Genomic DNA, 15099 nt, shown 5'->3' with positions numbered 1-15099 from the left:
CACTAGGTGCTTTTAATAGGTTTTAATGCTATGGGGCTGTTGTATTGAAACCGATCCGTCGTATCGGACACCGTTGCTGAGGGTGTTTAATGATCCAAGCCCTTTGTTTGTGTGTGTTGGAAAGCAGAAAAGACCTGAATGCTCATTATGATCTTCTCAGGCTCCTGTTTTTGTGTGTGTGATGCATCATCACCAACCTGACACAGAGGTCATATCCAACAAACCTGATGTTCTACCTTCAAGGTGCACGCATGAATATGATTATTTCTTTACATAAGCTGTGAGGGGGGGGGGGGAGCTTTTCTCGGTCTCGCACACAAGAACCCTCTGAAAGCATATCTGCCTTTAGCTACTAGCTTGCTCTTGGTCACTGGATGAACTTTAGGTGGTCAGTGCTCTATGGGCTGAGGTGAAGCGTGACCTAGGTGTGGAGGTTGGGGTCTGTTGATCCCATTAGCAAACCTGAATGCATCCTCCGTCGTTGCACGCTTTTAATGAGCACCTCCTACTGTCTGACCCTGAAACGCACCGACTAATTTTGTTTTGCTTCTTGGCATTTGCAATACATAAGTGGAGGCCAAGGCATCTCGGAATGCTCCCTACAGTTCGAGATCGATTGTGTTTGATTTTTTTCCCGTCTGACTCGCTCCATGTTAACAGGGTCTGCGTGTCCAACCGTGTAAGATTTCCTAATAATCGGGAGGAATATCAAATCTGCTAGAACAGCCTCCAACCGATGTATTGGCTACATGAAAAGCAAAAGAAGCCACCTATTGCTTCTAACATGTGCAATATTCATCAGAGAGCGGAGTGGGTGTGTGTCTGTGTGTGGGGTTTTTTTTGTTTAGTTTTTTTCACCCCCTTCCCAGCTGTGTAAGTGTGTGAAGATCTCTTTGTAATTACCTTGCTTACCCTGTAATCTGAATATTTCAGATATTGGGTGGTGTTCTGATTTATTTGCATGCCATGTGTGGGATTTGCAGATGGTGTGATTTGTAGGAGGTTGTGAAAACGTCAGTGAGATGTTGGATAAAGAAAGATGAGAGGTAGACCACTGGGAGCTGTCTGCGACAAATAGTCTTCTTTGTTGTATGAAAATTAATTTCTAAAATGTGACACTTCTGAACCCGGTGCGCTCTGTAGCATGTCTTTTGAACCTTTTGGCTTTGTGTTGTGGCTTGAATTTGACTCTAGATTCGTTTCAGTCCAGAGATCGAATGCCGAGCCGTTGCTTTTTCTACAACGAAAGACAAAATGTCGATACGACTTGATTGTGTCATTCGTGCATGTACGTGATGACACGTTGTTCATTCGCTGTACTGACTGACTGGAGCAGATATTTTTTTAAAGACGCTCAGTATTTACACGCACTTCTTATTTGAATGGCAGTCCCGAATAGATCATTTTTGCAATGAAGGCAAGCAAAGAAATCTCTCCCCTCATTTTTTTTCCCTTTCATCCTCGGTCTGCAAATATTACTCTGCCAGACTGTAGAAAGACTGACCAAGGTGTTCATCCCTGTGAATGTAAGGCAACTGTTCATTGACTTATGGGCTAATTAAGAATTTTTTGGATTAATTTAAGGCAATTATTGATCGGTGTGTATTTTTCATCGTGTGTGTAACCTTTCCTGGACTGCAAATTCACTAATATATGAATACATATTTATGTGTGTGTGTGTGTGTGTGTGTGTGTGTGTGTGTGTGTGTGTGTGTATATCTCTCTCTATCTCACTCAGGGTTTAAGGTTAGTGAACCGGCTATTGCTTGATAATCTGAAGTATAATTTCTGCAGTTAAGAGATGTACAGAATGATGCAGTGGACCAGTGACGTGTTTAAATGGCCAGACGAACGTGAATTTCTCTTCCCGGTGCGTGTGTCAGGATTCTGGGTACAGCATTTCCAAGTTGTACATTTCTAGTAATTCCAATCCAGTTAACCAGACAAACAGTACGGACGCGGTTCTTCTCGTCAGCGCCGAAGTGATTTGCCAGCCCGTCTTTTTAAAAAAAAAATACAAATCTGAGGCTAATTCACATTTCCAGGAAGTTAAATATCTGCACATGGAGTTGTCTTTCATTTTCCCTGACCATGCAGCTGAGATGGAGAACAAACTTACTCAAACTTAGGATTTAAACTTACAAACCAAGCAGGCGTACGCTCCCGGCATGATGAATGTGGCACGGATGTTCTCCCACAGTTTTTAATGTGTTTTCTTTACTAAATAAATCATCTTTCCCGTGCTGCGTGTACCAGCATTAATGTAGGTGTTTTGTTGCCTTTTTTTGACCCATTTGGATTTAATGAAGGACTTTTCTGCCACACAGGCTGGTTGATTGATCTCCAGCTCCACGCGTTTATTTTGTGGCGTGTCAGTTTGTTTTGACCTTATTAATGAAGTCGGTCTGATGCAGGCGGCACATGGCAGAACCTCCCATAAGCCCAGTGTGTACTTCCATTTTTTTTTTCCCAGGGAGTTTGTGAAAATGTAGATTGGAAATTTGCGCTGATTTATATAACGTGTGCCATCTGGAACGGGCTTGATATGTTTGCATGGGGTGTGTAGGGTGAATGTTAAATAACCCAAGGCTTGGCTTGAAGCTGAATGCGGGATTTTTTGTTTTTTTTTTGTGTAAGCTTTTGTAAACATTATAAATTATGTTTATAATTTTGAATATTTCCATCACAGCATTTCACAAATATGACATGCCAATGCAACAGATGGGTGTAATTTGGTCGTCAATCCAAAGTCCAGGCATTTCCTGTTGCAGACATTCATGTCACAGAGGAACAATGCTCATTTACTTGTGTCACACAAATTTGTGTCTTTTGACATGGGACTTTTTGTAAACGGTGATTTGTTGTATCCCCCCCCCCCCCCCTCCCCGTTTCTGAAGCAAATGACAAAATGTCAAACTCGGATGGCTGTGACTTGATTCTCAGGCTGGCTTTTTAATTCTTAACTTTGTTGTTCTTGGGTAAATGTGATGGCACATTGTTCCTGCGCCAGACTGACTGTCAAGGGCTTGAGTTGTGCAATTGAATTAAGCACCGATTGACAGTTTGTTGTTATTGTTGTTGTTTGTCTGTTAAGGATGTTACTCTTTGAAATTTGATTGCCGCAGTTTGATTACCTAGTCGAAAAATTTCACTGCATCAATTACCGTATTAATCAACCCTTTTAAAAACACGTGGATGCCGAAGCAGAAATGTAAAGTGTTGATGGCTCTTGTGGATTTAAACCGTCAAAGTGTAGTCTCTTCCCCTTTGAGGAGAAACGCAAACTGTAGTATGATTTAGGACAAGTTCAAAGGCAGAGTTAAATTCATTCTCTGTCTCACGCGATCTGTCTGTGTCCGTATATATGTATGCGTGTGTGTGTGTGTGTGTGTGTGTGTGTTATATGTATGTAAAATAACACACATTTCGGGGGTAAAAAAAGGTTGTGGATGCCTACGAGTCTGGCAAGGGATTTAAAAAAGATCTCCACATTATTTGAAATCAGTCCACACAGTCCATAATCTACAAATGGCGAAAATTTCAAACAACTGCCACTTGGTCCAGGACTGGACGTCCCTGCAAATTCAGCCCAAGAGCAGACCGTCTGATGCAAAAAGAAGTCTCCAAGAACCCCACAATTTCATCATAGAATAATGTGCTCTAGAGTTGTTTGGTCACAGTAACAGTAGACCAAAGACAGCTTTTCAGGAGAAGCACCTCATACCAACTGTGAAGCACGGTGGAGGAAATGGCATGGCTTGGGCTTACTTCGCTGCTTCATTGTAGTTCCTCACACCCCATGGAAATTGTTGGCTTTTTTTTTTTTACTTTTACATTTGGACGAGCAAACCTTTGATCATATTTGAAACAGGGCCTATTAATGAAGTTGATATGTCTTTGGTCTGCGACAAACATGTCTGCTGTTACTGTGGGCGAACAACTCTAGCTCGAAGCAGGCAAATCTTTGATTCATCTGTCCAGAGCAGATTTTTTTTAAAGACCTGGTGTTTGTCTATATGCTCATTGGCAAACTGTAGTCTCGTAAAGACTTTTTCCTGACACGCCTCCCATGCAGCTCAAATTTGTGCAATCTCTTTCTGATTGTAGAAGCACGCACTTTGACACCAACAGTTGCAAGACTTACTGGCAGATCCTGTGATGAAATTTTGGGGTTCTGGGAGACTTCTTTTAGCATCAGACCTTCTGCTCTTGGGCTGAATTTGCTGGGACGGCCGGTCCTGGACAAACTGGCAATAGTTTCAAATCTGTACCATTTGTGGATGATTTTCCTTAGAGTGGACTGATGTATTTCCAATAATGTGGAGATCTTTTTAAATCCCTTGCCAGACTCCTAGGCATCCACAACCTTTTTTCTGAATGCCTTACAGACCTCAATAACAAAGAGAACACCAGATATGAGAGGGGTATAAATAAGACCGGTTCCACCTGCACTCCCTAAGCAGGTTCTCATCACTGGCACCCGATCTTCAACACCCGATTCTGATTTTATGCATTTGAAGGTTTGATAAATGTCGGGGTGTGCTTACTTTTTCCACGTGACTGATCAGTTTTTTGTTCATTTAAATTAGGAAAATTACTACAAAATGTCAGTTATTAATAGGCGCTGTTTCAAGTGTTTGCTTTCAAAAGCATACAGTTTTCATCGGTTGTACTTATTTTTTCAGATGACTGTATTAGTCATTTATTAGTCATCTGAAAAAATAAGTACACCCCATGGAAATAAATATATATACATACATTTTCTCTCGATCTCTCTTTTCTCTCTCTCTTCTCTCTCTCTCTCTATCCATATCTCTTTCTCTCCATCTCTCTCTATCTCTCTCTCTCTCTCTCTCTCTCTATCCATATCTCTCTTTCTCTCCATCTCTCTCTATCTCTCTTTCTCTCTGTCTCTCTCTATCTCGCTACCTATTTCTCTCTCTCTCTCTCTCTCTCTCTCTCTCTCTCTCTCTCTCTCTCTCTCTCTCTGTTAAAATTTTTTCTAATAAAAAACGAGAGAATTTTCTTTTTCTTTTCCGGGTGTGTGTTGGACAGTTGGTGTCTCGCTGTCCCTCAGACTGTGACATTCTGCCACATCATTCACAGCGAAGGTTGCAGAAGTGTGTCGCTCTCCTAAGACGGTTTTTAATTTCTCATGTTTTGTTTGTTTGGCCGTCAGAATATTCCCAGTAGCAATAAAAAGAGGAAAGTAAAAGTAGAGCTAAAACTAGCATACACTGGACACGGAGAGGACGAGGACCACTGGAGTAAGAGACTGGAGAAAAGGAAAAGAACCCTAGATGGGAATGCATATTTACTGGTGTTTATAAGAAGAGCACTAGAGGATAGATTAGAGTTTTTACTAGACACTTGGATGGATAGACACTGAAATACTTCCTGTCTCTAATATTCTGTCCGTGTGTCTGTCTCGCTAAACAGAATACAAATATTAATCCCACACACTTCATTAGACAGGTCGACATTTGTGTTCTTCCCTCTACGTTTATGCTAATGAAGGTCTGCACTATCGATTGATGTCTGTGCATGCAGCGGTGTGCAGCATTGATGTCGCTTGCTCAATATTCACTCACACACACACACACACACACACACACACACACACACACACACACACACACACACGGAAACTGTTGAATATGAGGCTACGTCAGATGCCGCGTCAGTTCCATGTGCAGTAAAGTACATGGTGTATACGCAGGAGGACGTGTGTGTGTGTGTGTGTGTGTGTGTGTGTGTGTGTGTGTACTGAGGGAAACGACTGTGAAGCATGCTCTTTTCCTCATTGTGCTACAGCCATGGAAATAACCACCTGCTGTTTGTTTTTCTCTCTTTCACTCCTTATAGTTAGTAGTGTAGTTTTATATGTTGTGTGTGTATGTGTGTGTGTATGTGTGTGTGTGTATATATGCAGTTTATATACAGAGTTATTCTGACTGGTCACTTGAATTGAGGTTTAATTTAAACCCCAGAAACTCAAGCTACAGCTGGATTTATAAATAATGTAACATCTGCTCGTCTGTCTGTGTCTCTCTCTCTACAGTCTCTGTCTCTCCACTCCTCTCTTTGTCTCTCTCCGTCTCTCCCGCTCTCTCTCTCCGTCTCTCCCGCGCTCTCTCTCAGTCTCTCCCGCTCTCTCTCTGTCTCTCCCGCTCTCTCTCCGTCTCTCCCGCTCTCTCTCTCTGTCTCTCCCGCTCTCTCTCTCTGTCTCTCCCGCTCTCTCTCTGTCTCTCCCGCTCTCTCTCTCTGTCTCTCCCGCTCTCTCTCTCTGTCTCTCCCGCTCTCTCTCTGTCTCTCCCGCTCTCTCTCTGTCTCTCCCGCTCTCTCTCTGTCTCTCCCGCTCTCTCTCTCTGTCTCTCCCGCTCTCTCTCTCTGTCTCTCCCGCTCTCTCTCAGTCTCTCCCGCTCTCTCTCTCAGTCTCTCCCGCTCTCTCTCCGTCTCTCCCGCTCTCTCTCCGTCTCTCCCGCTCTCTCTCTGTCTCTCCCGCTCTCTCTCTCTGTCTCTCCCGCTCTCTCTCTGTCTCTCCCGCTCTCTCTCTGTCTCTCCCGCTCTCTCTCTCTGTCTCTCCCGCTCTCTCTCTCTGTCTCTCCCGCTCTCTCTGTCTCTCCCGCTCTCTCTGTCTCTCCCGCTCTCTCTCCGTCTCTCCCGCTCTCTCTCTGTCTCTCCCGCTCTCTCTCTGTCTCTCCCGCTCTCTCTCTCTGTCTCTCCCGCTCTCTCTCTCTGTCTCTCCCGCTCTCTCTCAGTCTCTCCCGCTCTCTCTCTCAGTCTCTCCCGCTCTCTCTCCGTCTCTCCCGCTCTCTCTCCGTCTCTCCCGCTCTCTCTCTGTCTCTCCCGCTCTCTCTCTCTGTCTCTCCCGCTCTCTCTCTCTGTCTCTCCCGCTCTCTCTCTCTGTCTCTCCCGCTCTCTCTCTCTGTCTCTCCCGCTCTCTCTCTCTGTCTCTCCCGCTCTCTCCGTCTCTCCCGCTCTCTCCGTCTCTCCCGCGCTCTCTCCGTCTCTCCCGCGCTCTCTCCGTCTCTCCCGCTCTCTCTCCGTCTCTCCCGCTCTCTCTCCGTCTCTCCCGCTCTCTCTCTCCCGCTCTCTCTCTCTGTCTCTCCCGCTCTCTCTCTCTCTCTCTCTCTCTCTCTCTCTCTCCCTCTCTCTCTCTCCGTCTCTCTCTCTGTCTCTCTCTCTCTCTGTCTCTCCCTCTCTCTCCGTCTCTCTCCCGCTCTCTCTCTGTCTCTCCCTCTCTCTCTCCGTCTCTCCCTCTCTCTCTCCGTCTCTCTCTCCGTCTCTCCCCCCCGCTCTCTCTCCCCCGCTCTCTCTCTCTCTCCGTCTCTCCCTCTCTCTCTCTCCGTCTCTCCCTCTCTCCCCCGCTCTCTCTCTCTCCCTCTCTCTCCCTCTCCTTCTCACTCCCTCTCTGTCTCTCTCTCCCTCTCTCTCTCTCTCCCTCTCCCTCTCACTCCCTCTCTGTCTCTCACTCCCTCTCTCTCTTTCTCCCTCCCTCTCTCTCCTCTCCCTGTCTTTCTACTCCCTCCGTCTGCCCCACTCTCTCTCTGTCTGTTTGTTTTTCTGCCTCTCTCTCTGTCTGTCTCTCTTTTTGTCTGTCTGTGCATCTCTCTCTCTCTCTCTCTGCCTGCCTGTCTGCCTCTCTCTCTCTCTCTCTCTGTCTTCTCTCTCTGTGTGTCACTGTCTGTCTCTCACTCTTTCTGTCTCTCTTTGTGTCTGTCTCTTATTCTCTCTCTCTTTCTCGCTTTCTCTCTCTCTCTCTCTGCCTGCCTGTCTGCCTCTCTCTCTCTCTCTCTGTCTTCTCTCTCTGTGTGTCACTGTCTGTCTCTCACTCTTTCTGTCTCTCTTTGTGTCTCTGTCTCTTATTCTCTCTCTCTTTCTCGCTTTCTCTCTCTCTCTCGGTCAGTCTGTATTTCTCTCTCTGTCTCTTAACTGAGTTAACATCATTGAGTTTTATCGGTGTGACAGAGCAATTAGAATATTGCCAATAGCTATAAAAAGAAAAATGGAACAAAAAATAAATATACATAGATAATGAGAGTGTTTTTGTCTCTCTGGACTCTGACTAATACAGTAAACAATCTCTACTTGCTGGATCTACTGAGCATTAGAGGAGCGGTTCAGCCACTCTGTACTGTAGCGTAACATCAGTTTAGAGTCCGCTTCCGTCCCTGTACACACACCCTCGTCACCCCAGTCCAGTAAGAGATCACCGCTTAACCTACTGCTCCATGTCTCGACTTTTATCCCTAGCATTGAGAGCAGCGTGGATTTGTATACTCCCTCAGGCTACCGAATTTGTAAATGACCTGCTAATCCTTTAAATCTAAAGTCTTGTTGTACATCAGATAACTTCTGTTATGAAGTTCCTGCTGCGTTTAGCATACAGTTTTACAGCTGAAGGTCTGGTGCATTTTAATTTTTTATTTTTTTAAATAAATGTTCTAATCACATTGCTTCTCTCTGTTCGTAGCCCTTAAACATCAGAACACTTACTGATGATGTGGTAAGATCCTCTTGCTCTTTGATTCTTTTGGTGCTGTTATTGACTAACATCATGCTGCGATCTGTTTTGATGAGCCGTGTCTGTTTATTAGCCAAAACCGAGAGTCTGTCTTCTCACTACTAACTGGGCTCTTTATTAAAAAAAGAAGCTTGCAGTATGAATGCATGGTAGCTAATTAACTAATTTTGATGTAGGCAATGAGGCAGCAGCGCAGATCTGAGAAGCTTTTTATCTGAAATCATACTACAGACTTTTGTCCTTTGTTAACGGTCTTCTCTCTTCCACTAACACTGTAGAAGTTGCTCGTAATAACGCTGTGCTCTTGTAAAGCATGCATTGTGACTGACCTTGAGACCGCATCTAAACGTGCTCCGTGTTGGCCGTTGGTTTAATCTTGCTGAAAGTGTAACCGATTATATTCGGCTCTTACACACTGCATGGATTTGTGTTTGTATTTGAGGTGTTTAGTGGCGTTTGCTATATCAGGAGATAGCAATGTAGAAATTATGAGTAGTAAGGAATTTAAGCCCATTTTCAAACCGGGGCGAATTATTGATCAAGTATTTCAAATACATATCTGGTTCAAAAGTTTTCATCCCCCGAGGGATATTGTCTTAATGAGGACACGGTTCATCTTTGAAGTATTAAAACAGCTCCCGTTTTCTGGACAAAAACCACCTCGGTTGAACTGCCATTGAAGAGAAGGTCCGCCTGAAGGAAAGGCTTATGTCTTTGAAGAGTATGAAGAGTAAGGTGCATTCGAAGGATGTTAAAGGTAAGGTAATAGAATTTCATAACTTAGGAATGGGGTGTAAAATTATATTTAAGATGGTTGGACGTCTCTATGAACACTGTTGCTTTAGTAGTGAGGAAGCGAAGGCTGCATCACACCACCCGAACACCCCCAAGGCAAGGCCGTCCATCAAATCTCAATAATCCGTCAAAATGCAATAACAAGATCATGAGGGAAGCCACAGCGAGGCCAACAGTGACTCTGAAGGAGCTACAGAGTACAGAGGCTGAGAGTGGAGTGAAGGTGAACCAGACAACCATTTCAAGAGCTCTGTATAGTTGAGGACTGGATGGGAGGTTGGCTAGAAAGAAACACCATGACGAACCATATGAATGCATAAGTATATGTGTGTTTTGGTGGGATGCAACCAGGATACAGAACTTGGGCAAGTTTCAAAGTACTATGTGTGGAGCAAACCTCACGCAAGCCATTCCTCAATTAACACCTTCACTTGGGTGAAATACGGTGGTGGAAGCGTCGTGTTCTGGGGCCGCTTGTCATTCTCAAAACCTGGGGTTCTTGTCACAATTGAAGGGAGAATAGAAGGAACATTATTACAAGAGAGCCTGCTTCAGTCTGCTGTAAAAAAAACAAAAACAAAACAACCCCAAACAAACACTAAACTTCACCTTTCTACAGGAAAATTGGAGCCACAGTACGAGGCAAAAGAAACATGGGAACGGTTAAGAACAAAAATGTTCTATAGTGGCCAAGTCCAAGTCCTGATCTGAATCCCATCGAGAATCCGTGGCACCGTTTGAAAATTGCAGTCAACAATCAATATCCAACCAACCTGACGAACTTGGAGCAAATCTGCCAGGAGGAATGGGTGAAAATCTCTCAAACCGTGTGCGGAGCTGGTAGGAACTTACCCCAACACACTTAAAGCTTTTACTGCAGCAGAAGGAGCTTCTACCAAGTACTAATGTGTACTAAATGTGCATTAAATAGATAAATCAGTACGAAAATTAAATACTTATGCAAGAAGCATTATTCAGTTGGAATTTTTATTTTAATAATTTTTTTTTTTAAAGATCTGCTGACAAATAATGGATTTTCAACTTTAAATGTTGACTTTGCAAGCATATTTGTTTGCAGTAAAAATACTGGCTGCATCTGTGTGTCATTTGTAATCCAGATGAATCTGATGACCTTTGATGGGTTGAATGTTTTCGCAAGGCATTGTAAATGGTCTGCTCTTATTTAGCGCTTTTATCCGAAGCGCTTTACACTGTGTCTCATTCACACACACTCTCGCACCAATGGTAGCAGAGCCGCCATGCAAGGTGCTAGCTTTCCATCGGGAGCAACTCGGGGTTCAGCGTCTTGCCCAAGGACACTTCGGCATGTGGAGTCACGTGGTCCGGGAATCGAACCGCCGACCCTACGATTAGTGGACGACCCGCTCTACCACCTGATCCACAGCCGCCGCACCGTATCTGAGATTTATGTTTTGAGATTACTTCTGAGAACATTAAGACGAATACCATGTATACAAGTTACATTTATCAGCTGGAAGTTTATGAAGGGATATATAAAGTGAAAAAGTCAGAAGCTAGTACTGATGCTGGAAACGAGTCCTATCCTATCCTATCCTGCTACGCAGCACATTTTCTGTGTAATTGTGTTGGTAAATGAAAAACATTTAAATTAGTCTCATTACCAGTGCAGTGTACGCCAGGTGTGGCTGTTCGCTCCAGCAGGTTATTAGTAGTTAGCGAAATTAGCGTTTGCATAAAAATTTAATTCAAACAGTGGGCCATTTCAGCTTGCTAATATATTAAGTGAATAATTTGTGTGCATGTAATAGTTGACTATTAACTTTGACTTTCAGAAGTACGTATATGAAGCAAGTTTGAGCTCCACTGCCCAGGACTGATGAAACGGGTTTCCTTTAGCATAGCAGGGAATAAACAGGACTTGATGATGGTGATGGAAAAATTCTCCCAACAGATGCACTAAAGGCTGAGCAGTAGATTGTTAAAAAGCTCCAGATTTAAATATGCAACTTCTGGAGAGCTCCTCAATTGACTGGTCTGCATGTTAATGGATGACAATGCTCTCGGGCATCCAAATGTTGAATGGGGCATTTCAGTCTTTTATGCTTTTATAGGCAAATAGCTAGTGACTCATCGTTCTCTTTATTAAGGGAACATGGTATAGCCGTCGCTAGACTGAAGGGGGTTAGATAAAATTAATTCAGAGGATAAATTTGAATGCGGAGATGAACTCCCATAAAAATGTGGAAGAAAGTGACTATAAAAGCTTTCTGTGTATGGTTGTACTTAATTTTTAATCCACTTGAATATTGAACTAAATTATAAGTTAACAAACGCATTGAAATAAGCCAACGTGACTGACATTTTCACTGGGACTATTCTGCAAGGGTGAAGAGTTAGACAACAAATGTAGCAGGGACCGTTCCAGCTTTATATTACGAGAAACCCGAACATTTGTATGTTTCTGGTAGGTATCTGACCATTAGCGTCTACTAAGCACTGTGTCACGGGGCTCAATATTCTCTCTTCGCCTACAAATTCCAACATGTAGACCTAGACTTTCTAGAATTAATTAACATCCAAGGCAGTGAGTTCCATTATTTTCAGTTGTACTTTTACGTTAGGGCTGGGCGATGTGACACAAGTATCATATCACGATACTTGAGGACATATTTTGACTATACCTGATGCGTATCACGATATATGATTTAGCCAGCACACTGTCTGCAAAACAGTAGTAATATTAACAAAAGAAGAAACTCTTCTTTAATGCCTACAAAGACAAAAGTTTAAATAAAAGAGAGATGTCGAATCAGTGGCATCCATGCAGTAGCATTTAAATTGTAATTATAAAAGAAAATACACCATACTGGTGAAATCTCAGAAAAGTGCACTGTGTTATCATTTATTACGATATCGATAAATGGCGTCAGCATGCTGTCAGGGACTTTCTCGTTTACCGCTGTTGTTTTGTTGTGTCCTTCGTGTGGAGCAGGAGGCCTTGTTTTCGAGTGGTGTAAGAAACCTGCAGTGAGGTCAGGCTCTGATGTCGGACGAGCAGGCCTGGGGTTCAGTCGGCATTCCAATTTATCTTAAAGGTGTTCAGTGGGGTTGAGGTTAGGGCTCTGTGCAGGACACTCGTTCTTCAGTTCCAACCTTGACAAACCAGGTCTTCAAGGACCTCGCTTTGTGTGCATGCTGAAACATGAAGGGAAATGCTTCAGAATTTCTAATCATACAAAAACTTTATTGATGATTGTGTGCTTCCATCTTTGTGGTAACAGTTTGGAGGAACACATGTACTGTCGGTGTGGTGGTCAGGTGTCCACAAACATTTGGTCATAAAGTGTATATGCATTTCTGGTATACAGTGCCTTGTGAAAGTATTGACCCCCCCCTGGGAGGTGAGGACAAAAAAAAAAAAAAAAAGAAGTTGCAAACAATTTTTATTGTGAGACAAAGAATAATTGAGGGGAAAAAAGGGAAGTCTGGAGTGTACTATAATCTTGAGTACACTTAAGGGCGGTGGTAGCTCAGTGATTTAAGACGTCGGGCTACTAATTGGAAGGTAGTGCGTTCAAATTCCAGCAATATATTTTGTAATAAAGTTCAGCAATATTTGACGTTTTCATTCAGTATAAATTTAAAAAACGGCCCAAAAGATGCTGCCCAATTCGGTTACCGGTATCGGCAAAATCCGCCATCGGTTGTTCTCTAGACCAGAGCGTCTTCTTTCATGTTTTTGAGAAGTCTGCCACATGCTGTTTGGCGAACTCTAATTTTCTTATTTTGTACTTTAATAAGCAACGGCTTTTTTTCCTGGCCACTCTTCCATAAAGTCCTGCTCTGTGGAGTGTACAGCTTAAAGTGGTCCTATAAAACCGGTCAGGTTTGTAATAGTGCCATATTCTTTCCATTTTGTTATTATGGATTTAATGGTGCTCTGTGGATGTTCAAAGTTTGGGATATTTTTATTTTTATAATCCATCCCTGATCTATATTTCTCCACAACTTTTGTCTCTGACCTTTTTGGAGAACTCCTTGGTGTTCATGTTGCTTGTTTAGTGGTGTTGCAGACTCCAGGGCCTTTCAGAACAGGTATATGAAATGGTTGTGAATACTTCTATGTGGCTTTCCCCACTCAAGTACATAGCAGCCCGGTCTTCTCTGACTGAAAATAACTGCCCGCGAGTGCTGCCTAGATGGTCTGATGTTATTAGAATTGAGAAGGCAGTTCATTTAATCCACTTATCGATGAATTTCTCAAACAAGTTGTAAATTGGAAGTCCACTGAAATTTAGCATTGCAATCATCCTCTTCCTTTCTTTAATTCCACACCCACTGAGCCATCTTTTATTATTTATTTATTTATTTATTCTGTGCTCTGTCTTGTTGTTCTTTGTTCTAAAATTTTCTTGTTTTTGTACAGAACGTGTGGTTTCTTTCGTGGTATTGATTGGCAAATGTGTTTTTGTTTGTCTTGGGTTGCTATTGATTCACGTAGACTTTTAATGCCAGAGGGAGAGTAGTCACTCGAATAGGATAATCAGCTTTATTATGTGTTCAGCTCAGCATGAACACACACTGGAGCCAGACACTTTTACATTGTCAGATGGATAGATAGCCATACATGCATATACAGGGCTGGATGAATAGCCCGTTATGGTATGAAGTAAGGTCTATTACCTTTTCTTAAAGAGTTTACCCCACCTTTCCCTGAAAATGTGCTTTAGAATTTCTAACTCCATCTGGATATCGGGGAAAAATCCCACCCGCCTGGCATGAAGCAGAAATAATACCTATTCCAAAGCCAGGAAAAGACCCCGTAAACTACCGTCCTATAGCTTTAACCAGTTGTTTATGCAAAACAGTGGAGAGGATGGCCAGCGATCACCTGTGCGGCTGTGGCTCAGGTGGTCAAGCGGGTCGTCCACTAATCGTAGGGTTGGCGTTTCAATTCCAGGCCCACATGACTCCACATGCCGAAGTGTCCCTGGGCAAGACGCTGAACCCCAAGTTGCTCCCAATGGGAAATTAGCGCCTTGCTGCTCTGCTACCATTGGGGTGTGTGTGTGTGTGTGTGTGTGTGTGTGTGTGTGTGAGTGAGTGAGTGAGTGAGTGAGAGAGAGAATGGGTGAATGAGACTCAGTGTAAAGCGCTTTGGAACCGCTAAGGCTATATAAGTGCAGACCATTTACCATTTACCTGGTCTGGATACTGTAATTTAAACACCACATAAGTAACGCCCAGTGTGGTTTTAGGAAAGGTCGGAGCACTACAGATCACCTCCTTTGTCTTGAAAGCTACATTCGTGACGCCTTTACCAGAAAAGAACATGTTTTAGCTGTCTTCTTTGATTTGGAGAAAGCTTATGACACGATATGAAAACATAGTGTTTTAAAGGATCTGTACCAGATGAATTTTAGAGGTCGACTGCCAATCTTCATTGAATGCTTGTCAAACAGACTTTTTAGAGTTAAAATGGCAAATGCCTCGTCTAACTTACGGAAACAAGAACTTGGAGTACCTCAAGGAAGTATCCTATCAGTAACCCGCTTCAATATAAACATAAATAGCATTGCAAGAGTCCTTGGTTCTGATGTCCTCTGTAGTTTATATGTAGATGATATCTGCATTTGCTGCAAGCACATTCAACTGAAGATAAATTAAACGCACTCCTGGTCACCACAGAACGGTTTCAGGTTCTCACAAACAAACACCACCTGTATGCATTTCTGTCGGCTTCGTTCGCTACGCGATGAACCAGAACCGGTTTAGGATGGAGTCCCCATTAAATT

General features: G+C 43.2%; 1 protein-coding gene across 3 annotated transcripts in view; it reads left to right on the top strand.

Moving 5' to 3' along the window:
* The window catches only part of diaph3 (diaphanous-related formin 3), a 361935-nt gene that overhangs the window by 23024 nt on the left and 323812 nt on the right, over window positions 1–15099 (top strand). For 2 of the 3 annotated variants that reach the window (XM_053683159.1, XM_053683157.1), the window contains exon 2: window positions 8477–8509. The exons of the other annotated variant lie outside the window; for it this stretch is intronic. In XM_053683159.1, coding sequence (XP_053539134.1) covers window positions 8477–8509 — 33 coding nt within the window. The remainder of the gene's footprint in view (window positions 1–8476; window positions 8510–15099) is intronic. 3 annotated transcript variants of the gene reach the window in all.

This window comes from Ictalurus punctatus, chromosome 10 (assembly GCF_001660625.3).
Source record: "Ictalurus punctatus breed USDA103 chromosome 10, Coco_2.0, whole genome shotgun sequence".
NCBI lineage: Eukaryota > Metazoa > Chordata > Actinopteri > Siluriformes > Ictaluridae > Ictalurus > Ictalurus punctatus.
This window is presented reverse-complemented; position numbering and strand designations above follow the sequence as displayed.